This window comes from Alosa pseudoharengus, unplaced genomic scaffold, assembly GCF_046254945.1.
Source record: "Alosa pseudoharengus isolate Yale_2024_CS ecotype anadromous, Long Island Sound unplaced genomic scaffold, YU_APseudo_1.1 YU_APseudo_1.1_scf_2, whole genome shotgun sequence".
Taxonomy (NCBI): Eukaryota; Metazoa; Chordata; class Actinopteri; order Clupeiformes; family Clupeidae; genus Alosa; species Alosa pseudoharengus.
This window is the reverse complement of record NW_027468663.1, coordinates 36,765,995-36,792,259: the sequence shown is the minus strand read 5'-3', so window position 1 is coordinate 36,792,259 and position 26,265 is coordinate 36,765,995. Positions and strand designations below refer to the sequence as shown.

The following is a 26,265-nucleotide window of genomic DNA, read 5'->3' as shown; positions in this document are numbered from 1 at the left end:
ATTCCACTTTATTACACATAACTCCAATAACCTATGGACTTTAATGTTTGGATTTTTTTATATGGGTGGATTATCTGAGTTAATACTAATGTCTGGTGAAAATTTCATGCAAATAGCCTTACTGGAAATATACTTACTTACTCATATAAATGTTGACGTGTTCAATACTTATTTCCCCCGCTGTATGTATGTATGTGTATATATATATGTGTATATATATATCAGTCCTTGATTATGATTGGTTGAATTTCGTTCTAGATTAATGCGTTTAGAATGCATAACGGTTCAGCAACTGAGCAACAATTCCGATAAGAATCTACTTGCGGTGGAACTATTCTGGGGACTCCGTGGAAGAATGGACATTTGTAGATGAAATAGCTTTTAAAGTTCATGATTATTTGTTTATTTTGTATCAATTTTTAAATGTCCTGTATGTGGTAGCCGTTTTATAAAAGCAATAAGCCCCTTGAGGCCGTTCTATATTGTGAATATAGCACAGAGAGTTGTTTACCGGCACTCAGCTTCGCTTTGCTCGCTTCGTGCCTAACAACACCCCTCAGCTGTGCTATATTCACGATATAGAACGGCCTCTCGGGTCTTATTGCTTAAATATATTCTATTCAGTTCAGTTTCTCTTGTAAAAAAGATGACTGCAAACTGTTCTTAACCTGAACAAAAATCAAAATGAAATTAGGATATAGAAGATTCAGAAAAGTTTCATTTAATTTAGTCATTCAAAAAATTTCTTAAATAACATGAATAATCAACAACAATTAAAGCTGGTATTCCCCAATAATGATAACAAATATCAGTTGCAATAAGTGCCTTTTTATCAGAATGACAGAGAGAAAGAGAAGTCTTTGTATAAAAGCCTGATAATATGTCACATAAACTTGCACAGAAATGTCCAATCTGGGCCTTCACATCCTATCAGCCTACATTTGTTTTTCTTTCGATTATTTACATGCCAAAAAAACTTGGAACAATTTGCAGTACCAGCACCAATATGATCTGTCAGTGTAGCACCTCCTCATCTTTGCACTGACAACATTTTTAAATTCCCTCACTGGTTTAATCCCAAATGAGACTATGTTGATTTAAGTAACCAAATGTATCAAAATGTATCAAAATATCACTTTTGGAAATGTGTACATTATTTCAAATATCATATGAATATATGGCTAATTTGGCTGTGTGGTAGGTCACAGTCAAATTAGCAATTAGTAGTGATGAAATACCATGGAGTGCACTACTTCTCCAGGAAAGTGATTCTTCTGCAGAAGGCCGACCTTTAGGGACGCAACCGACTAAATATCTTTGAAAAATCAAGAAACGTTGCCTACAGCAAAGGTTCTGGGCACTAGGCCTAATAGAACTCTGAAGACCGCCTAAACAAAGGGACCCAAAAGCTAACATCTTTGTCCATATAAGAAGATCCGGGTACCGTCGTGACCATATAAGGAGATCCGGACCTCCTTATATGGGCAAAGATGGCAGCTTTGGGTCCTTTTTTGTAGGTGAACTTCAGAGGTCTATTGTTGTTGGTTCTGATGATTTACCGTATGGAGAGGAAGTAAAAGAGATCTCTGTGCCGATGTCAGAGAGCCAAGCTAGCCACATCAAAGGGGAACATCTACAACAGGCAAGGGGCTGGTGTCATGGACTGGCACCGTTTAAACCATTGTGATTGCATTTCATCGTCATCTATGGGTAAACACCCAAGCATGCACCGTCTACCTCTTTCCAGCTCGTGCCGAGCCATGTCTAAAAGCAGATGCACAGACTCACAGAACACATGGAGATTCTTTGGACAGAGTTACATACTTTTGTAGAAAAAGCATGCTGTTGCTGTTACCTTTACCAAGTGGGTAAACCATGAACACTTCATCTGGTTCTCTAAGCATGACAAATTACTACTAACTAGACTGAGGTCACAGATTCAAAGGCCAGCCTCACTCAGTATATATATTTATACTGTATAACTGATCAATGTGATTAGCAAATCTATTGAACAGAACCAAAAGGCTTGGTTTTTCCCACTTCGGCATAGAATGCGTTTACATGCACTTATGTATCCCGGATATAATTGGGATTTTGAAGTATTTTTTATTTACGCATGTGAACATCATATCCCGATTTCAGAAGCCCGGATAAGCCCTTATTCCGGTTTTGAGTATCCCGGTTAGGATGGAGGCTAGGTGGAGTACTTCGAAAGAAACGGGGATACTGTTCCAGGTATACACCTTATCCTGGTTTCTCAGGCAAATGCGCGATTGCATTAGAAACCGGGATAAGGAGTGCTAATAGAACTTTATTGTTGATAACTGGAATACTAGTATTCATCATGGGATATTAATAATAGTTTCTCTGTGTTCATGTAAACACCATATCCTGAATATGATCAAAATTGGGATAAGCCTCATAACCGGGATACTGAAGTGCATGTAAGCACAGTTAATGACTGAACTAACCCTGGCCACTCACTGCAGTCTAGCAGGAGCAGTTAGGGTATGGTCCTGGGTCTTCCCTTCATGAGGGAGGCCAATAAATAAAATAAGCACAGTTTGTCCCAAACAGGCTACGGTACAGAATAAGCATTTCCTTGATATTTCAGAGTGCAGCAGCTCTCAAAGTGTACAAAAGAACACCTCTGTAAAATATTATGCACAAACTCACTTTACATAGACTTATTGCACGTTTTTTTTCCCTTTCCTAGATATACATAAATACAGAAAAAACAGAGAAGAGCTCAAAAACTTATTCACTTTGAAAAAGAATGTGCACGCACGCACACACAACCTTGGAGGTTGCAATCATTTTTGCACTATGTAAATTGAAGAGAGGCTAAAATTGCTTTTCATGCTATAGTACAGTTTCATCAGTATAACAAAAAAATAATATACAAGCAAACACACACACACACACACGCACGCACACACAGCTGTCAGTTTTGGAATAGAGATCTGGAGGTGTGAGGAGCAGTGCAAGCACCTGATCATATTCAATATGAATCTAAATCTCCAAATACAAAAGGAATTTTTCACAAATTTTAGACAATTTAAAGACTACGAAGAGTCACACCGTACAACTCTCCCACACAACCCCGGATTTCTTGGTTCCATTGGCCTCACTCAGAAGACCACCATTTGCCCAGTGTCCTGCACTTCTCATACACGCATGCATACATACATACACACATACATACATACTGCCCTGACCGTATTCCTCCAGACCCAAAGGGTGCCTAGGGCACATTCACTCCTGAACTGCACTTAGCTGTTGATCCACAACATATAGCTGGCACTAAGGTGTGGTCCCCTTTAGGCAGGGATCACATTTACCAGCAGCAACAGGCAGATTTCCTTTTGTTCCCTACGGTCGGCAGCGTTACGCTAGTGTCAAACAATTTGAATGCTGAACTTGGCTTAACTTTCATAGCGTAATGCAAGGCTCATCAATTGTCAGTTTAGGCAACAGAACATTGACTGTTCGTGTAACCTCGGAATGAGATAAAAACTTCTTTTGAATTATTACGGTTTGAGCCTTGTTTTACGCTTTACCGCTGCTGCTTTGTTATTTCCAATGTGATCCTTACTCAGCCTCCAATGCCAACAGTGCCAGCCTTAAGAAGCATGTCACAGGTGAGGGGTGCTGCTGGACGTTTCCCCCCCGCGCCCCTTGGCATGCGCCCCCAGCTTAAGTCTGTGCCTCTGGGAGGGGCAGGCCCGGCTCACAGGGTGGGGTGGGTGGTGAGAAACCCTTGGCCCCACGACACAGAAGGCCCTTGGTTGCCGTGGCAGCAGCAGAGGCGGTTGCCGCCGCTGCAACGCCCACCTCACCACCGGCAAAGTTCCGGTAGGACCGCCGGCCACGGCCAACCTGGCGGGTTGGCGCAGCGCCACGCAGGCACACGGATGGGAAGGATGGGAGTCCCGCCAGACAGCAGCCGGGACAGGAAATGACCTCGTCCTGCGGCTCACCGGCGAAGCCGCACGGCTCGGGGAGGACAGAGGTGGTGGTGGTGGTGGTGGTCGTGCGGTAGCCATTGGTGGCTCCCCAGCCGAGCAGGCGTCCAGTGGGCAACGAGATGTTGTTATTGTCCAGGCGGGGGAGGGGCGGCAGTGAGGGAGGCCCGTTGGAGACGGGCAGCACCAAACCATTGGGCTGCAGCGATGAAGCGGATGAGAAGGACGAGGAGGAGGATGAGGAGGACGCAGACGAAGACGAAGCTTTGACCAGAGGCCTGGGGCCTGGAGGAGAGGCCATGGTGGCGGTCCCTGCTGCTGCTGCCAACATGCTCTCGGTGGCATCAGGGGAGCTGGTGCAGTCCATGGGCTCGGCCAGGCACAGCTCCTTTAGCTCGGCGCCCTCCTCATCCTCCTCTTCCTCCTCCAGCCGCTCCAGAGACACCATTTCCAGTTCCAGGGCCACTCCAGAGTCCCCCATCTCGTTCATCAAGGCTGACGGCGACTCCGACTGACCTTTCCCCTCTTTGGTCACCCTGTCGTCCTCCACGTCCCTCTCCAGGCAGCTGTCCCCCTCGCTGTCCTCTCCGTTGTCGCCGCTGCGGGGCCCCAGGTCACGTGGCTGGGATAGGGCCATGGGGCGTCCGAGCTCCGGCGTGCAGGGCAGCGACTGGCAGCGGCGCGGCGGCCCACGGAGTGGACGGTGGCCCCGGTGACGGCTCGGCGAGGTGCTGGGCTCCAGCGGGGGCAGCGTGAAGGTCAGCGAAATGACCGACTTGCTGGGCGTGTCGTAGAGCTTGATGTGACCACCGTTCAGGTCCTGCCGCAGCGAGAAGGGGTTGATGCGGGCCGGCGTGCCCGCCTGAGAGGGCGTGGTGGCCGCCGACAGCGATGGCGGGAGCATGTCCGACTGGCTCCTCGACAGGCGCTGGTCACCCGGGCAACAGGGCGCGTTCCTCCGTCGGTATGGGCTATTGTCGAGGGCGATGGGTTCTGGAGAGGGAAAAAAAATCGTTTTTGATCGCATCGAATCACATCAGGCATGTTTATTCATGAGCTTCCATGGACATTTAAACTCACCCAGCACCACAGGCACGTCGTTGCTCTGCTCCTCTCTCTCCATGCGCTCCAGCTCAACGACGAGGTCCGAAAACGAAGGCCGACTCTCTGCACACATCTGTCAGATGGCAGCAGGGACCACAGAACAATAGTCACAAAGAAACACTTGATTTGAAAGGTTATTCCTATGGAGACAACACAGCTTAAAGTGGACATGCGACTTACATTACAGCAGCTGACAGCTAGGTTGAAAAGGGACTGTGGACAGTCCCCTATCATGTGCTCAAAGGCCTCCACATCCAATCCAAAGTCCTACAGAGACAACAAATGACATACTTGCAACTCAGCTCACAGATCAACAGCTTGCATCACTCGGAGCCACAAATGTGCAGCACAGTATTGAGCACACGTACTGACGTTTCTATGGTAGAGCTGTCTGTGATTCAGCCACTGGAAACACAAACACTGACATGGCTTTAAACTATGGAAGTTCAATTGTCCTACCTCTGTTCTGGGAAGGATGTCTGGGTCCGCTTCGATCCGGGCTATGATCTCACACAAGATGATGCCGTATGCAAACACATCCACCTGAGGGCCAGACATACAGTACACAGGCTGGTAAGCAAATGCATTGGTAAACATTTTTGTTTTACTACCAACAAAATCACAGGTTACCGATACTTGGCATTCTGCATGTCTGTAAACTGACCCCTTCCATCTGAATTAGGCAGCTTTTGGCCACACTATGCAAAAAATATGAAAGCACTCTCACTTCACACACAATTCTTTACAAAATTAAGAAAAACTAAAAGAAAAAAAGAAATTGTATCAATTAACATGCTTTCATCTTGCATTTATTAAACCTTAGATTTCATTTAGACTACCAATCTCTACGTCAACAGTCAAAGCTTGAGTTATAACACCAATACTATTGTTGGTCTGAACACACATGGCAGAGACACTGTAAAAGAGAGAGGGGAGAAAAGTGCAGTTAAGCAATCGCCCACCTACCCAGGGCAAGTAAGAGTCTTTGTCGGCCAAGTTGATAGGCCCAGGGCAAGTAAGAGTCTATGTCGGGCAAGATGATGGGTATTTGTGGATACGGGTGTGCACTTCCAAAATATATTTTCAGAGGTGCCAGATAAATTGTTTGGATCTCAACGGATCTTCATCAGGCAAAAAAGACATGGAAGAGAAGGCCTGTGTCACATGACCATAAAGAGACGGCCTGTATCACATGACCATAAAGAGACTGGTGAATAGGCCTATATGGTCATGTGATACAGGCAGACACCTGCCTTAACCAGGCAGGGTGCATCCATGGGGTGGCAAACAGCACAAACTGCATGCAGGGCACTAGGCCCAAGTCTCTAATTGCATAGAAAGCTGTACATTTTTACAGAAACAACATTATGCAAAATACATGGAATAGCAATACATATAGAAACAGTTAATTGTATAGGAACTTGCTATTAGCTCTGCCATATCCAAAGACTGGCTTTATTTACTGCTAATATGGTGGATAAATCACAAGAAAGGTTTAAGATCAAAATGCATGTTTAGACCCTTTGGAGACATGGTATCTAAATAAAAAGCTTCTCTTCTTAGGACAAGTTGATAGGCCCAGGGAAATTAAGAGTCTATGTTGGGCAAATTGATAGGCCAATCACTAGCCCATCAGACCTGAGCTCTTCCGCCAATCACAGTCTCAAATATTCAGGGCCAGTTGAAATGCAAAGGGGGCTGGTAAAAAATCTGATGTACTGGTGGCCATGGGGGTAAGAGACTGTCTCTTACCTTCTCATCATAGACCTCTCCTCTCAGCACTTCCGGAGCCATCCAGTAGGGGGAGCCCACTACTGCCAGACGCTGCTTCTCCACGCCATCACTGTAGGAAGAAAAAGCTTCCAGCACTGCAGTTCACGGTTGGCTACATATTTAGTGGCTGAACGCAAGAGCGCTAATTTGCTCTGGGTTCCCTGGTGAATTAGGTAATGGAGTTTCAAAGCACGTTTTTTCCCCACCCAAACATGCAGTCTATGTATTAATGCAAGATACAGTGTTAGATTAGAGCTCAACAATATACATTTTATAATTGGTCATAATTTAACCATGAACAAGCAGTAGAGATTTAAGGTTTTCAAACTAAACATCTGTAAAAGATACAAAACATCCTCATCTGAGGCATCCCAACCAGTGGAGAAGGTGTCATATTTAAATAGACTAATAGACAATAGAGTAAATAGTCTAAATAGTCTTAATATGTAAATATATTTAGATATAATATATATACTCATTTAAGCATGAAAGTAATTGTAAGTGGATTTAATTACTTGACAAAAACACAGCAGACTTCGGCAGAATTCCAGATATCCAAGGTTCAGGCTTTACTTTACAATAACGCGCGTCAAGGGAGAATACAGCTTTCAGCTCGGAAGCTTCAACTTTAATTCTAACTATCACCAGAGGAGTCTGGCCTTTTATGCTCAATTTGCAAGGGTGTGGTTCAAGAGGATGTCATAGGTACAACGTCCTGTGATTGGCTCTCTCTCTTCCCGCCGTTCAGTCAGCCACACCCAGACACACCTACACACACCTATTTGCTATTAACATATTTAGGCAGGCTCCTCAGGTAGAAATGTTATAAAAGATGTTCTAAACATTCTTACACTTAATTCATTGTATTCTTTGTACTGAGACTATAAAAATGATACCAAATATGAATACATTTACAGTTAATAACACAAACATATAATTCAGCTAAGGTTTAGCCCATGGTCTTTGTCTATTCCAAAGACAGAACAAAAGGGCTTGTGGAACAGGCCAAAAGGTGCCCAGTGGGAAACATTTCACACCTACATCTGCATTGAGTACATCAAAGCAAGAAAGACACAATACACTTTCAATGTAAATGGAGCTAAGCCTACAGTGAGTCTGGAGCAAGAAAAGGTCTGTAAATAATAATAAAAATAATTCCCATCAAGCAATAAGCCCCAAGTGGCCATAGGTTACACTGATTTCAGAACAGCTAATGGGTGTTGTTAGGCATGATGCGCCAACGGTTACCACATATATCTGGCAAGATTTCATAAAATAAAGCCACTGCAACAAGAACTGTAGCGATTTATTCATAGATAATCATTCTTCCACCAAGAAATATATTTCGTCTATCAGAATGGTTGCCAAGCAACTTCGAGACGCAGCTACTCTAACTTTTGTATCGAGTTGTGGTAGTGCAGTAATACAGAACAAAATGCAGTCAAGTTGCTGCCATATCAAGGACCGGAACTATCCATTTTAGAATGTTGCATAACAAGTCCCTTGTCATACAATTGATTGTTCTCTTTTTGTAAGTCGCTTTGGATAAATGTGTCAGCTAACTGACTACATGTAAATGTAAATATCTTTGTCCTATATTAAACAAATGGACCACTAGATAGCAGATGTGTCATAACATTTGGTTGCCTGAAAATCCAACCACACTAGGGTTTGGAACCACCCCGCCTTTGCACGGGAGTGTGGCGTGCCGCTGGCATTGCCTTACCTGTAATCAGGGATTTTCTCTGCCAGTCCAAAGTCACCAACCACAGCAGTGAAGAGCCCGTTTTCACAGCGCACCAGACAGTTCTGTCAGATGACAAGATTAAGAGAGAATAAATACCTCTGCAGGTAAGTCTCTGCCTAACCAGGGAGAAAGGACTTTCACTTTACACAAGAAAAAAAACAAAAAAAAAACAATGAAATTCAATGAACATGCTTTCATCTTGCATCTTTCATCTTGCTAGATTTCATTGAGAAATTAGTTTTTTTTATTCTGTAGTTAGAAACTACACTACATAACCAACATAAAAACAAAGAGTCAACCCCCCTGTTAAATTCGACTTGGGTGAGGAGCGTCTGGCACAATGAATAATAAATAACGATTAAATATGCAACATAGTGGGAAGTATGTGAAGATTTTTTCAGCGTGTCTTTAAGTGAATGCATGCATCCTACACTCCATGTGAACCGAAGGTCCACCAGGTGACCGAATCCAGCAACTTCACTAAATTCTGGCAAAGACTTTATGGGGCATAGACTTTATGGGGAAAATATTTGATGCAAAAATAAATAAGAAACTCTCCCATCACACATGGCCTGCACTATCACATCAAGCAGATCCTTTTTTTAGTTGAAGCCTTTAGAAATGTATGTAATTTCCCTCGTAAAAATCTATGACCACTTTCATTTCAGATGAACATTAGTGCCAGCGTATGGAAAAACGAATTCCTCTAACAAAACCATCCCTGTTACTCCCAGCAGGTTTAAACGTCAGATGACCTCAAAACTGAGGAGAAACAAGGTTTCTGGTTTCTGTGTTAATTCAAAGAGACATACTGCGCAGCGGTTTGTGCCTGCCAGAGAATGCCTCCATGAATGTTAATGTTACTTGCAGCAGAGTGAGGTGTGCGGCAGAGTGAGGTGTGCGGTAGAGTGAGGTGTGCGGTAGAGTGAGATGTGTGGTAGAGTGAGAGGTGTGTAGAGTGAGAGGTGTGGTAGAGGGAAAGGTGTGGTAGAGGGAAAGGTGTGTAGAGTGAGGTGTGTGGCAGAGTGAGAGGTGTAGAGTGAGATGTGTGGTAGAGTGAGATGTGTGGCAGAGTGAGGTGTGTAGAGTGAGATGTGTGGTAGAGTGAGAGGTGTGTAGAGTGAGATGTGTGTAGAGTGAGATGTGTGGCAGAGTGAGGTGTGTAGAGTGAGATGTGTGGCAGAGTGAGATGTGTGGTAGAGTGAGGTGTGTAGAGTGAGATGTGTGGTAGAGTGAGAGGTGTGTAGAGTGAGATGTGTGGCAGAGTGAGATGTGTGGCAGAGTGAGGTGTGTAGAGTGAGATGTGTGGTAGAGTGAGAGGTGTGTAGAGTGAGATGTGTGTAGAGTGAGATGTGTGGCAGAGTGAGGTGTGTAGAGTGAGATGTGTGGCAGAGTGAGATGTGTGGTAGAGTGAGGTGTGTAGAGTGAGATGTGTGGCAGAGTGAGGTGTTTGGTAGAGTGAGGTGTGTGGCAGAGTGAGATGTGTGGCAGAGTGAGATGTGTGGCAGAGTGAGAGGGCACAGGAGGTCCGGCCCATGTACCTTGGAGGTGAGGTCCCGGTGGAAGATGCCTTTACTGTGGAGGTACTGCAAACCCCGGGCGATGTCTAGAGACAGGCCTATCCTCACCGCCCACGACAGGTACATGTCACTGTCCAGCAGCTGCTCCAGATTCCCCCCGTTGATGTACTGTAACCATAACAACCACACGTGAGGTCACCCAGGCCTCTCATTTCCCAAGATCGGTTTCTATGGAGACAGTCACCTCATGTCAGTAAAGGAAGTAGAGGGAGATAAAAAGTGAAAGATACCTCTGTCAAGGCGTGCAGCTGTCCTTCATGAACACAGACACCTAAAAACCTGGTGAGACATGAGACAAGCGGAGCGATCAGCATGTTTCTAAACACATCTGAATGGCATAGATTAGGACTACTACTGACACATCGCAGATTCCATTTCCTGATAACAATGCAATTTAATCAAGGTCAGCAAAACAGAGCCTAATGCATGGGGAGTGTAAAACAAGCCCAGGGCACTGCTTATTGATTCTCCAGGATCTATTAGAGCGAGTGACCGACAGAAAGAGAGAGAAAGAAAGAGAGACAGACAATGAGAGAGAGAGGGAGAGAGAGAGGAAGAGAGAAGACAGACAGACAGACAGACAGACAGACAGACAGAGTCAGAGAACAAGAAAGAGAGACAGACAGAAAGAGAGGGAGAGAGAGACCACCAGCCATACTAACCCAAGGATGTTGGGGTGGCAGAGGCGGTTCATGAGCTGCACCTCCCGCAACATGTTGGCCTTGTTACTGGCCTGTGTATTCATCTTCAGAGCCATCACCTGCCCAGTGATCCGGTGCTGCACCTGAGACACACACACACACACACAGGGTAGAGATGTTATAAACAGGTATGGGTAAAATGACTTCAGATTTACCAGGATTTTACCAAACCCATGTGGAGAGTATTATGGAGTGTATTACATCCATAACCTGATAGACTTTATAATCCGGCCATAATCTCTGGGATAAAAAGATATAAATATTCGGGTCATTGCAGAAATTAAGCAAGCGAGTGAGTGAATGGGTGAACTACATGCAGAACATCCTCAGATCCCATTGCATTTATCCAAGGCTGGCTAGAGGATGAGCGAGAGAATGTGTGTGTCATACAGAGAGATGGAGAACGATGGGGACAAAGGAGGGGAAATCCCACTTTAGTTTAACATCAGATACATCAGGTCACTGTAGCGGCATGATGTTGAGCATCCTGCTGTCTATAAGCACATGCACATGGTTTTGACTAATTAAGGAATATCGAATACCAAGGTGCTCCATTATATGAAACTATTGTTCAGGGATGGCACAATAACAAGTAGAGTGGGGCGACACACGTATTTAGGAATGCATGCATACCCGACAAGGAAACATTTGGTTCAGTTTAAAAATAAGGCTTGTTTGTACTACTACTAGTCAATACTACTACCAGAGGATGAGCATGCAGACGTTTAAATACTGGAGTGTGGTATAAGGAGGTAGAAGTAGAGCAGGGAAGAGAGGGAAGTGCATGGTCAGTGCATGTTGGGTTGGGTTGCTAGAAGTGTTAGGAGAGGAGGTACTCTCGGAAGAGTTGGGTTTTCAAGAGCTTCTTGAAGATAGAGAGGGACGACCCTGTTCTGCTAGCACTTGCCAGGTTGTTCCACCAACACAGAGACTACAAATAAAAAATATTCTGTAAGGGCGGCGGTGCCAGACGACACTCCTTGGAGGAACGTAGCAGCCGAGAAGTAACATACAGGGTTCCCACTCCAAGTCAGATGTAAAATTCCATGACTTTCCTGAAAAAAACTCTTAATTTCCATGACTTACAATGAATAGTACAATATGCCGACCAATGATTTCAGAGCAATCGCGTAGCATTCAAGAATATTTCACTTTTTTAGAGCGGGAGATGAATAAATGGGCATTGAATAAACAAAGAAGTAAATCGAATAACCAAATATACACCAATTTAGCATGGAAATATATTTGTATTTGTATTCTGGCAAGCAAAGTTTAAACTGCTACAACTAAATTCCCTGATAATCCATGACTTTGCCCCAAAAAATATAAAATTCCCTGACTTATCATGTCTGGAATAGACTTTCCAAAATTCCATCATATCTCAGAAATTCCATGACCCGTGGGAATCCTGAACATATGCCATTATGAGGACATTTCAGTAAGTGGGAGCAGACCCAGCCCGCATTAGTGACTTGAATTGGGTGGCTAAGGGTAGCCAGTGGAGTTCAATGAACAGCCGGAGAACACGTGTGCTCTTTTTCGGTTAATTGAAAACCAGATGCACACAATCACTAATTTCTGTCTTGACATTTCAATCCACGACAATCTAATCTACGACAGGTATGACAAGAACAAAACCAGGGCTTTCATTTCATATTAATTGATGCGCAAAGCAAAGCATTTTTGATCAATTCTAATGTTTTCATATTTGTTGTTTTTGATATGCCTTTTTAGTTATTAGGCTACACTCCCTACAATGCCTTATCTTGCATTCCTATAACCAAACTTTGTAGGATGGAAGACAAGCATGTTCTCAGTATGACGACCATTAAATGTGTGTACTGTATGTATGCCCACTGATTCTATACAAGGCCCTGGATTTGGAACAAAGTGCAAAAAGAGTGGTTGTGAGGGTATTATTATTATTATTATTATTATTGTGGGTTTGACTCCCGGCTGCTACTGTTGTGGCCTTGGGCAAGGCACTTTACCCGGAGTTGCTTTCAGGAGACTGGCGTATGTAAGTCACTTTGGATGAGTGTCAGCCAAATGAATAAATAAATACATAAAAAAAACGAGATTTTGCATCTCAAGGGGTTTCCTCTTAATAAATTCAAATTCAAAATTGTTGTTACTTGTACCCATATCTTGGCATCAATCAGTATTTTGTCTGCAAATATAATACTTTGGTATTGTTCATATGCTGTGGAGACCAATGTGTGATCATTTAGTGTACAAAGTGCCAATGTTGTACATTCATGGACAAATACAGTTTACACTGCTATATACCTCCCTTCCTTCGCTACATTTCTTTCCACACACAAAATCATTTCAAACCTGGACAGAACATCTTCTTGACCCAACTTATAATATGCTTGTAATATAATAAGAGTGTAATATAATAAGTATCAGTATATCTTCAATGTATTTTAAGCCCCAAACGTGTAATGTCTCCGCAAAGACAACTTGGAAAGACAACTTCACAGGAAAACTAAACAAGTCATGTGACTTACTGCGGCACTCTTCCTGAACTATCCACCTCTAGTGCTGGTAAGTGGTAAGCATTCATGAATTGGATTTGTGTGTGTGTGTGTGTGTGTGTGTGTGTGTGTGTGTGTGTGTGTGTGTGTGTGTGTGTGTGTGTGTGTGTGAAAGAGAGAGAGAGAGACTGAGCAAGTGTATGTCTGCACGCACACCCAGTCTGATGTGTTGGGTATTAATAGCTGCACCACACTAATTGGCTTTCTGGATTTTCCCATCATACCACATGACCTGCAGGAACACAGGACACCGTCCCTGTGACAACGCAGACAGACAAAATGACCCTCGCCCACTCTCTACGCAATCTCTTCCTCGTGGTGGTTTGCTATACCCTTCCTGGTCCCCATGTCCCCTTTCATGGAAATAGCAGAGCAGAAAGGTGAACAAGGCAAAACATCAACTTTAGGTGAACCCAACAGCTTTGTGACATAGCCTTCTCACAATGACACACAAATGTGGGAGGGGCCTCTAAGGTATGAGCTACACCGGGCGCGTAACTGAAGGGTCATTCCACGTCAATTCAACCAGGGCCCACGCACTTAGGTCTCAAAAATTTCTGAAAAAATTACCAGGTTTACCTATGTTACCCAGGAGATACACTGTAAAATGACTTTTATGTAAGATCAATACTTTCCAAGATACAGCCAGTTTTACAGGGGGAGGGGGGTGTTGATTTTGTTCGGCCTCTTTTTTTTGTCAAAGTTCACAAGCCCAAAGCACAAGAACTAAACCATGTAGGAGGCTCATGCTGGTACATCAATAGGAATAGTATGTAGCAAATTTGTCACGTTTGGTCTGGATGATCCTGCATGGTCATAGCTGTCCCTCAAAGTTGATAAAAATTCGGGTTTTTGGCTGGGCTCTGTTTAGGCCTTCAGAAGACATATTTGTACTCAACATAGGCTCTTGATTTATTTCCCTTACTGAGAGAAGTAGAAACACTCTCACAAAAAGCAATGAACAGAAAAGAAATCCCTTCAGGGTCTGAACAGCAGACCTCACAAGTCTGAAAAATTATTTTGGTTCTCATTTTCAGAGCGCCTTAACACCTTGTGGGAATATACAAAGACTTTTTTTTATATTGTTTCCTTCGCTCTCCGAACGGAACACTTCAGTTACGCGCCTGGTGTAGCTCATACCTAACTAGCAACTAAACAACCTCAGCCGGAGACGAACAGTCAGTGTTTCCCATACGTTGACTAATCTGTGGCGGGGCGCCACGAAATAAAAACCGGCCGCCACACATTAATCTTCTATCTTGTACTAATTAAATTAAAGATAAGATAAAATCCTTTCATTGAGCTGCGCTTTTTATGCACATAGCCTTTCATTGCCTCTCCCCGCCCCGCTCTTTCTCTCGTAACGAGCCCGCTGCCCCTCCTTGTTGATTGTTGAAGAATTGATGTTGCCACATAGAAGCATTGCATAGAAGATGATGGGCTAAATTGCTATTAAATCCGCTTAGCATCGTGACAATGCTGCGCAAATTTGTTCAAAACTGCTGCATTAAAAGTTAACTCTGCTAAGGTCTTATCACAACATAGGACATTGAGGAGTCTAAACTAAGTTAAGTTATGCAATCAAGCAGTATCTCAAAGCTAACTTTAGAATACTGTTTGGATGTCGAGTTTAACATGCTTACTTACAGCTGCTTGTCAATTTCGTTACTCATCATGCAGGGCTAATTTTATTGACTCTTGACACTAAATGTTTGCAAAATCCAGATGTAAACGGAAAAGTGTTTTCCAAGACTCAAAAGTGCTTGTACGAACCTTTATTTTGACTAACTGTAGAAAACGTTATGAATTGCATCCAAACATCAGTTAAAATTGCTTACTTAGACAATCACAGGACCATGGTGTTACATCATGCATTGAATCAGTCTTACAATAAAAAAAAAAAATAGTTTTGATTTTGAGATCCATGCACATATTTTCGTACACAATTACAATCTTTTGTATCTAAGAAGGGCATATTTGGGGGCAGCTGTGGCCTACTGGTTAGCGTTTCGGACTTGAAACCGGAGGGTTGCCAGTTCGAACCCCGACCATAGGCACGGCTGAAGTGCCCTTGAGCAAGGGACCTAACCCCGCACTGCTCCCTGAGCGCCGCTGTTGTTGCAGGTAGCTCACTGCGCCGGGATTAGTGTGTGCTTCACCTCACTGTGTGTTCACTGTGTGCTGTGTGTGTTTCACTAATTCACGGATTGGGATCAAAAGAGTATATATACTTATATATACACTTATATCTGTTGTGCTGTTTTTTTTTTGTTTTTAAGTATATTTTTTGGGCCTTTTGCCTTTATTTGTATAGGACAGTGAAGAGTGAGACAGAAAGTAAGTGGGAGAGAGAGATGGGGTGGGACCGGGACATAGCCGCAGGTTGGATTCGAACCTGGGTCCCCGTAGGCACTTGGACCCTTATATGGTATGAACGCTGTAGCCTGTTGTGCCACAGCGCCCCCCTGTTGGGCTGTTTTTAACTATATTGGACATGTCTCTGATACAGATTCTCTGCTCAGGGAGTTACTGATCAATGTAACTGATCTACATTGGTAAAGTCAGTTGACTGTTCAGAAAATTGCCTTTTTTTCCACCTTTGGACAACACTGTACAGCCCTTTGGAATAATGGCTGCAGACTGCAATATTTGCGGTGGGTACAGTCAGACATTGCAGGTGTGGTGCAGGGGAGGCAGGACTTCAGAGGTCTAAATGACATGGAACTCCACAGAAGTCCTCAAGACTGGAATGTAATCAGCATCCACAGAGAGGTGCGGGGGGCCTCTCCAGCATTTCTGCATTTAGTTTCAATTTAAGACTTATTAAGACTGTTTTGAGACTGTTATGCATGAAATTTAATACCAATTTCCTATTATTACATTTTAGACTTTTTTTTAAGACCCTGCGGGAGCCCTGCCTCTTTTGACAAAACCGAGAAAAAGAGAAAACAGGTTGGGGAAACAAGCAGCCATGCCTTAGTCAGCACTTCGCCTGTTCTGCAGATAGATAACCTAGCTAGCCTAACATGAATGAAAAATCAAAGGCAGAGTGGTTGTAGACAGAAATGGGTGTAGAAAATATTCCACTTGATCCATCTAGATTAGAAACAACAGCAGAAAATAAGATGACAAAATTTGAGATGGCTCTTTCGTGGGATTTTTTTTTTTCATATAGTACAGTAAGCAGGAACACGTGTCTGAAGTTCTAGGAGTCTGGGATCCATGTGCATCTCATTCTTTTAACACACGTTACAGCTCATGCACTAGTAGATGTACCTGAGCATACAAATACAAATACCCATGTCACTTTAAGGCTGTAGGCCTATAACAGAAAAAAGACGAGGATTTATGAACGAAATTCACAATGCAGGTGATATTTGCCCCAAATACACATGATTACAAAAGTATGGTCGAAATAAAAACATGAAAAGAATACAGTCCTGTTGATACCCTAGTCATTCATTGATGACCTAACAATCCCTTTTTATAATAACCAGCACCATTAGGCCAAGGCCAATGCTTCTGTGTTGTATGCTATTGCCAACCCACAATTAGCTACAAAACACAAACACACACAGACCATGTAGGGAAACGATTTTGACGCACATTCACTAGTGCTGACAATTTCAAAAGAAGGATACTGGATTCTTACACAGTTGAATCATTTGAACAAAGGTGACTCAGTGAACACCATATCTAAAACAAACACATCAGACAAACAGGCAGGGCACCTCTCCATGTTTGCCCAACAGTGACAAATGACAGCCTTCAACAGAGGATAATGAAGCCCGGAAGAAGTGTAATGTTTAAAGCTGCGTTAAAAAATGCATTTTGGTACAGGAGTGTCGACATCCATGATGGTGAAGGTATATCACAGATCATTTAAGATTACGGAGAAAACATATTAATCTTTATTCTTTAGCCTACATGCCTGTTTCCTTCCCAACATGTATCTGTGTGTGAATGCATTTTGCTGCGGATCCAGTTAGTCTTGCCAGTATGTTCTATTATGAATATACTCTCTCTGTCACTCTTTTAACACCAACATCATCACGCACATAATCTAACACACACACACACACACACACACACACACACACACACACACACACACACACACACACACAAATTACCTAAGTGACAGGATGTTGCACGTTGACCTTATAACACCAAGGTTACACCAAGGACTCATGAGCAGAGTCGACAGAGATTTGTTGTCATATTAGTCTGATCCAAGCATATTTAGATTCAGCTTTAAACTCTATAGGTATGATTGTGCAGTCAGACATGCACACAGCACAGGCAAATTTGCACAACTGCATTCAACTCAAAGAATTCAGTGTAATTTACATTACCTTGAACACCTCCGAAAAGAACCCGGATCCAATCTTCTCACAAAAAAAGTCGTCAATTCTGGCCAAACTGGAGACCGCACTTCGGAGTGCACGGTAAGAGGAGGGTCGAATTCGGTTTGGTCCATGAATTCCATGCAGAGGGGGCTCCGAAGACTCGGAGTCCGTCTCGTCGTGATCCATGGCAGCGGTTCCGAGACGATAGTTTAAGGGCCTGTCCATATAACCATACACCGCATGATCGAAGAGTGCAAACAACCCCTTGGGAGGATTAATCCGTTAATGAAACACTGTTAGCTTGATGCTGTCAAAGTCTTCGTCTGTCTGATGAGCACTTTTCCACCTCCACATCCATTCGACCGAGAGAACGGCTACAAAACGTACATCGGTAACGTTACCTAGTGTTTCAGGTTTCAGCGGAGAAGTTGTTTCACCACCTGGCTGTCCCGTTATCCTCCGGGTAAATTATAATAAGAGGAGCTGCCGTCCATGGGATGAGTGGTGTGTAGCCGTAGCCGTCCTCATCCCCCACTCTTCCGCCTGATCTTACTGTGATTAACTAGGTGTCCTTGCCACCCCGGAATAAAGTAGCAAAGCCCTTGTGAGAGGGCACCTGGGCAAGTGCTGTTTAAAATAAGAAAACAGGATAGCAATGAATATATGGTATCTTGGTGTATGCAGAAGAAGTCCTATACAGTAAACATACCACTCAAATTCACCAGTGCCAGGGCGTTCAATATGCTATGCTAGCTATGATAGCTAACAGCAAAGGTGCTAGCGTAGTTTCACAGCATGAAAATTCACTCTGCAGTATTTAATTGTAATCAGTTCCAAAATGTTAAGACTGGCACATAACGGCAAAAACATAGCTGCTCTTACACATAACGTTACCCAAAAATGTCTGACAGACAAGGGAGCAAAATTCTGCTGTCACCGGAGGAGTGTAAAATTCAGTAGGAAGGTTTGTTAGCAAGCTAGGATAGTTACGTTAACCTACGACCACAATCCCGATGTGTCGGGACAAACCATAAGACTATTATGGCTTGTTAACGTTATTTATTTTCCTTCCGGACCGCTATAGAATAAATTCACAGGGCCAATTTGTCAATTCAGGACTCGGCTCTTGCAGAGATCATCATGCCAAGCATAAGTGGCCAATATAGCTAACGTAGGCTACATTAACCGATTCTCGTATAAAATAATTACAAACCAATGCGAACTGGATGACTAGAAAACACTTACCAGTTCTTGGATTTATTGCCGACAATATTAACGGCAACATACGTGTCCAAACGCCCTTCTTCTTGACGGGCAACGTCTCACGTTGTAATTAGAAGGCTTTTCTGTCATTAATCAATCACGCTTGGCAGCGTTGTTGTCCTCAGCATTTAGCGGTGCCGCCCGCCCGGTACCTATTTCTATTTTATGGCAGCTCTGACAGAGCCTTGCAGACGCTCTAAAGTCCATTATTTCATTGGAGGAGAATCGGGGCGGGTCTTGACCATAGGTCTTGAAAGAGAACAGAGAGGCTGGCTGGCTGCGCGTGCGCTATTGCCCTGACACACTTTTATCCTACCACGCTTCGGCTTCTTGGTACCCATACGAGGGGCGCATTGAATGAATTCCGATGAATAGCAGTGAATAAAAAAATAAAACAAAAGAGACCGTAGGTACTAAAGTCTTAGGCAATTTAACTTACATTTTTCTTTAACAATGCAATAAAGACTATTTAGGAAACAGAATATATTGCCCTTTTTTGTGGACTTTTCAAAAATCAACCCCTGTAGCATAGGCTGACTGATTTCAGAGCTAGACCTATTTTCAGAGGGTGTGTGAAGTCAGGAAATGTCCAATCAGAGTTTTTGACGATTCTAAAGCGTGGTCCACCAGGATCTCTTTTGGGCCCAGCTCTTTTCACAGTCTTTATACTTTTTCTTCATGGAATGGTTGTCAATGATTTAGATTACACTATTTAGCGCCCGAGCATTGAATGGTGCGAAAGCCCAATTGTTTCTGTAAGGATTATTATTATTGCCATTATTATTATTATTATTATTATAGCTGTTAATATCCTGCCACACTTTGCCTTTTTTGAGCTAGTTCCCATGGACGAAAACTCATGAAATTTGGCACACAACAGGTGTCCGATAAAGCTGTCATGGACAAAGGTTCCTCCAAAGGTTTGGCTCCGGGTGTGGCCTATGGACTCCATAGCGCCCCCTTGTCACTTAGTCTCATGGTTGGCATATACATTTAGCCATGCACACCAAATTTGGTAGGTGCATGTAACTCCGCAAGACGAACAACTTTCAAATGTACATAGCATTAGCCACACCCAACATGAAGTGAGATATTTGGGATACTGTGCACGTTGTTTCACCTACATGCACAACATTTGGTAGGTATGTGTAACTCCTCAAGACAAACAATTTTCTGCATTAGCCATGCCCAACAGGAAGTGGGGTAATTAGGATTTTGTGTGTTGTGACCAAGGTGGCAGGCAAATTCCCAGAAGTAGAAAATCAATGGAGGGAGGGACCACTTCTCTGCTAACCCCCATAGAAGCCCATTCATTATTATTTTTTTATTCCATGTTTCTACTAACATGACTCTTGCCAGATGAATTTCGTTCCGCCTAGCTCGACTCACATCCATCTGGGACCGCTTCCGTTGGGATTGATTTTGGCACCAGATTTTATGGTAGAACCAATCAGGACACAGGGCGGGAGTTTCATAGATGTAACGTAGCGGAGAAGCGACTGTGAGACTTTTGATTCAGACACCGCATCGAGGAAGCAAGCGTCATGGGTTGGCTTCGATGTGAGTGGTTGAAGTAGCACGTCATTAAAGATGACGGACAAGTGGCTTATCCAATCATATGCAAGGATTTTTGATAAGGCCCAGCCTTCTGAAACACCTCTCCAATGGAGCGATCCCAGATGGATGAGTGGAGCTAGGCGGAGCGAAATTCATCTGGCGAGAGTCAGGTGATGTTTCTACCACATTGTTTTACAACCTTTTGCCATGTGGCAGTGTCATTTTCAGTCAGAACAAACATATTGGTCAAGAGAAAAATCAACATTACATCAATATTTGCCAGGGGTATGAATAATTTTGTTCTTAACTGTATATATTATATATATATATATATATATATATATATATATATATATATATATACAGTATATATATATATATATATATATATATATATATATATATATATATATATATATATATATATATAAACCACTAGGTCAACAAGATATAATCTTGTGTAAAACACAAGATCGAACAGATGAATGAGTGACTAGACCTAGGCCTAATTTATTGAGAACATGCACAGTAAAATTCCAAGAGTTAAAATGACAGAGTAGACTGTTATTGACTCTAATAGAGTTACATTTACTACAGTTGGAGTAAAATGTACTCTGGCATATTAGTTAAACAACAGAGTTAAAATCACAAGAGTTAATCATCCACCCCATTTTCTTATTTGGACGCCATTTTAGAAATTTCTTGGGAGATGTTTGCCTAATTATTATTTGGATATTATTCATAAAAGAAAGTGTTTTCTTCTGGTTTATTCCAAAGTCATTCGGTAGCTTTAAGATTTTTTTTCTGGACTAGGCTACTAAAAAAATACTTGGAAGTTTGTAGGCTAGCATGTGCTACAGTAAAATAGGCAAATACTGCTAAGCTCTCACCCATAAACCAGGCTATAAACGGAGTTTCTGTTATCAAGCCTATAGCTGTTCACAAAGAATAGTCAAAGCGAACAAACATTATAATATTATTATTATTATTATTATTGTATGTTTGTTACATGCAAGTGTGTAAGGGCTCAGGCAAATTACTAACTGGCGGAACGTGCCCTCGGGCATCTCAGGTCAGAGACGAACGTTAGTAGCCTATCACCCACTTCCTTCCATTTGAGAGAATGCAGCGACGCGACGGAGCCTGGTTAGAATCTCTCTGAACTGCAGTTGAAGGTGAGTAGATGTTCATATAAAATACACTTACTAGAGATTTATTTCACATGTTCCGTAGTATGCCTCGAAAATGATAAACGATAAGCGGTGACGCGAAAGAGGAGTGTAACTTAACGTAAATGTATGGTCAAGATATCATTCTGAAATGTGTTGACCTTCAGGGGCTAACGTTAACGTTAAGTTAACTGCTAACGAAGGTTGAAAGTTAACGTTACCTCTGTGTAACATGAGGTACATGTCAATTCGTGCTCCTGTATTGTACAATGCTATACGTTTTTTTTATCATGTTAATATTTACTCAACCAAATATGATACCAGTATAATCGTCTTTAATGGTCAACATTGACTTGGTTAGCCTATCAGCCAACGTAGCTCTCATTGGCAGCTTAGCATAATGCAAATCAGATATCAAATAAAGGCTACGGTTAGCTTAATGAGGTAACAGTTACTGTTGTTAGCTACTTAACATTAACGGTCATTAATAGGGCAAATTAGCTTAAAGTTCATGCTCTACCAAAAAGCTTGTTTCACGTAAAACAGGCATCCATAAGCATGAATTTGGCCTTCACTAGTTGGTTATTTCAGAACTAGCTGCATTAATTTACTATCAAGGACATGTGCTGATTGCTGAATGTGCATCATTGATAGCAAAGAAGACACATGTTCAATGCAAAGTGCCAACAGGTGCACGTGCCACATTTACTAGTTTAGTCAGTGTCACTGAGATAGTTGTTACCTGGTTTGTTTTAAGAAAGTGTTTTAAAAGTAGTGTTGATTTTGTCTGAATGTTTGATTTTATGTTTTCTCAGGATGTTGGTGAAAATACCAGGCAGACCAGATACATTAAAATGGTGGAAACTGATACCACTCTAGAGGATTTCTTTAACCAAGGTATTGATTTATTCAATTGTTGCATTGTTTAAGTCTATTGTCAGTTTTTTTTTTGTAATGTTCTGTTAATTTTTATTTTAGTGTTTATGAAATTTGATATTGAAGCCAAACACCAAGCTGGGCTAAAATGTATGAGTTTGGTACAGAAGATTGACAACTATGTGTCTGAAGATGTGGTGAAGGATCCAAATTGTGGTGTATTAAAGCTGAAGCCTGCAGAAGATGATGGTGAGTTGTAATATGGAATGTAGTTAAAACTTGGTACAAGTTTTGTGACTATATCAAAAGCAGTTGCAACACATTGTTTTGATGGAATGCCATTCTGTGGGGTTTGTGGATGTTGATTATGTCCGTCTTTGAGCCTATTTAGTGTTTAAAAATCTCAGCCATCAAAGACTACATGACATACAGCCGTCACAGGTACTGGACATGACTATATTACTGATTTATTCTGTCCTCTGCTTTGTAGTAGATGCATTATGTGATTCAGATGACACCACTGCCTTGTCTCCAAATAAGCCCAAGGGAGATGATGGGGTAGAGCAAGTAAGTGGCATTTTTTCCCTAGTTAAATATTGGTAAAATCTTTATGCTGCCCATTAACACAAAGGTAACCTAAACTGAAACCCACACTGAGGTATTTTTTTCTTTTTTCAAAAAAATTCCACACTCAGATCTGTGCAAAATGATCTTTTTGTTCTAGATTTCGGTCATAGACCCTCTTCAGGAATCCTGAAAAAGGCCTATGACCGAAAGCTATATAAAAAGATAATTTTGCACAGATGTGAGTGTGTGGATTTGTCATGCTGTGCTTGACTTTTGACTTTAAATCCCTGCATCTCCACCACCAGATGAACAGTATTTTTTGATCAAATGATTGAACTTGAAATGAAACCATTTCATAAGTATTTCTGCATACAAATTGTAATGAATCTGTTTAAGATCAAATACATTGTTTACAGTGCACTGAATTTCACATTGATCTCCATTTCTCAAGGTCACCGAGAACTGTCGGTACAGGGGGGGAAAAACAAAACAAAAAAACAATCGGATTCACTTAGCTCGAGATGCTGCAGCCAGGAAGCTACTGCGCTACACTCTAGGGGCATGTTCCTGAGCCCCAATGTTCATGACCCCAGAGTGTAGTGCTGTAGCTGCACAGTCGCTTTAGCTGCTGGCTGTAGCAACTAGAGCTATGTAAAACCGATTGTTTTCGTTTTACATACTCAGTGACCCAAGAAATGGAGATCTATTTGGAAAATCGCTGGATTTCCCCTTAATGCTGGAACTCACCCTACTTTACACTGTTTTATAGGAACATTTCTATGATCCAGCCAGCGGTTCAGGGTACCTGGCCTGACGTATTAAAACAATTCAGAGGAAAGCCTCAGGAACCACAAAGTCCAGCACACAATGAACATAATGGAGGACCAGCTTCTGAAGATGTGCCCGAGCCAGTCCTGAATGAAGAACAGCTGAGAGAGGCGGTATCTCTAATGAAGCATTCTTCTGATGAAGAAGTTGTGCGGCTGAAGGTGAACGTTTGATTATCGTCAGAAAAAATGGTCCATGACCCTCAATCACCTCATATGCTTGCAACATTCTCTCGATTCGTGGATGTAATGGATCAGATAGAGCAAGACTGTGTTACTGTTTGGTGAGATTTCAGCGAACCTTCTTGAGAGGTGGTCAACTATGTTCAAAGAGAAGACTATTAAACAGAGTAAAGGTCTTTCTTCCTCCAGCATCGAACTACAAAAAAGGATCCAGGTAGCAGAATCACCACATGGGCTGTGTCCCGGTAGAACACTCAGGTTAAAGTGTGGTGAGACTGGGTGTTTCAGGGACATTTTCTGGCTTTTAGAAAACATTTGGAAAGGTTACATGAGTATAGCGTTAATAATGTTCATGTTTTGGAAAATAACTGTAGTGAACACAGAAGTAATGATTTGGCGGTAGATTTTGATACAGTGGTTCCTGTTATGCATTCTGCTGTACATGAGATACAGGTTAAGGAAACTATTCAGTTTTGTTGAGTGATAAGCAGTGTTGAGGAAATGAATCATACTTTAAGTCATCTTGAAAATCTCTTCTAGGCCCCATCCATTGGATCATGCCTTAGGTATGAGCTGCACCAGGCGCATAACTGAAGCGTTCCGTTCGCGACGTGTAACATTCATTTTAAATGAATGGTCTATTTTTTTCGAACGGACGCGCCGCTATCACGTCTGTTGTAGCTACCTCCATTGATTATAGTGGCAGCTAATTGTTGCAGCAGACGCTATGCGAACGTAACGCTTCAGTTACGCGCCTGGTGTAGCTTCACTGTTAGAATGTGTGGACTTAAACATGTTGGTGATGCTAGAATGTTTCAGTACAGACTGTAGAGTGAGTAAAATTGGTATGTAAGCTAATGTATCACTAACAACAACTTGATATTATGTTTTAGTGGCTTTGTTCCATTTGATGCCAAATGTGTTGTACATGCATTTACAAAAGGAAAAAAAAAAATTGAAACTTTTTATATTGTATATTGATACATTAACTTAATATTTTGTAATAAATATTTTTTCAATAATTTGTCTGTATGTCCTTCAGATTTTGTAGAACTTGATAAAGGGTAAATAAAGACAAGCAAAATGGTGACTCTAGCAAGAGTAGCTGGGAATAAACTGTGAATAGAGGTAAACTAAGATTACCCCATTAAGAGTTAAGATGACTCTGGAAAGAGTTGTTGGCTTATAGAGTAGATTTTTCTTTACTCCCTGTGGAGTTTATCTTGGTGATTTTCCAACTCTCTATAGAGTAAATTTAACTCTGAAAAATGTGCTCTAGGAGAAGAGTCAAATTTACTCTCTGTGGGGTGGGACCAATGGGTCTCTATGACAGAGTCAGAATCGACTCTATTAGAGTCGAAAACAACTCTGTCAATTTTACTGTGTGGATTTCATCATTCTGAGTGAGGTAATTCTACATCACAAGTCTTGTGTGAATCATCGTGTGTGTGTGTGTGTGTGTATATATATACTTTATATATATATATAATATATATATATATATATATATTACTTTTTATATATATATATATATATATATATATATATATATATATATACACACTTTTTTTTTGTTCAAATGTCATGTTTAGATACAATGCATCAGTCAGTTTCATTTTGAGGTGCAATTCTCCAAGAGGATCACTGCTTCACAATGATATCATTGAAGAAAAAACAGACATACCATCTGTCACCACTAGAGGGGGACTTCTCTCTTTGCAGCTGTGGCTGTTTTCCACATTTATTGGCACCCACCCACCGTTGGTAAAGTTGAGGACAGAGAGGAATAACTTACAGGGGTGACTTACAGAGGTCAGTACACTTTCCCTTTGTAACCATGTATTCTCTTGTTGAACGTCGAAGAATAACAGCATCTGACCTGTGTGTCATTTAAGGAAGTCATGGATTAGTGCTTGAAAGTCCAGACACTGCTTAACTTAAAAAAATACAAAAAAAACTTCAATTATATTTTATTTTCAGATTTTAAAGGAGTGGCAATAATTGTGGCACACATTCTGCTATTAAAATATATTTCTTTATATTTGTATTTTTTTCATAACCTGA

The 26,265-nt window shown here is 42.0% G+C and overlaps 1 protein-coding gene and 1 long non-coding RNA gene across 2 annotated transcripts; one reads left to right on the top strand and one right to left on the bottom strand.

The window, feature by feature from the left end:
• Positions 1-734: 734 nt before the first annotated feature.
• LOC143134440 (dual specificity testis-specific protein kinase 2-like) lies at positions 735-19,163 on the bottom strand. Its single transcript, XM_076294848.1, has 11 exons — positions 19,005-19,163; positions 17,766-18,386; positions 10,832-10,953; positions 10,400-10,448; positions 10,131-10,277; positions 8,569-8,651; positions 6,822-6,912; positions 5,529-5,612; positions 5,250-5,336; positions 5,046-5,142; positions 735-4,958 (listed from the first exon to the last, which is right to left on the bottom strand). Exons 2-11 carry the CDS (start codon positions 17,982-17,984, stop codon positions 3,697-3,699), a joined length of 2,241 nt encoding a protein of 746 aa, XP_076150963.1. The 5' UTR covers positions 17,985-18,386; positions 19,005-19,163; the 3' UTR covers positions 735-3,696.
• A 1,991-nt stretch (positions 19,164-21,154) lies between these two features.
• Positions 21,155-24,954, top strand: LOC143134463 (uncharacterized). Its single transcript, XR_012988644.1, has 5 exons — positions 21,155-21,754; positions 22,564-22,645; positions 22,727-22,873; positions 23,115-23,191; positions 23,961-24,954. It is a non-coding gene; the product is annotated as an uncharacterized LOC143134463 (long non-coding RNA).
• Positions 24,955-26,265: the final 1,311 nt, after the last annotated feature.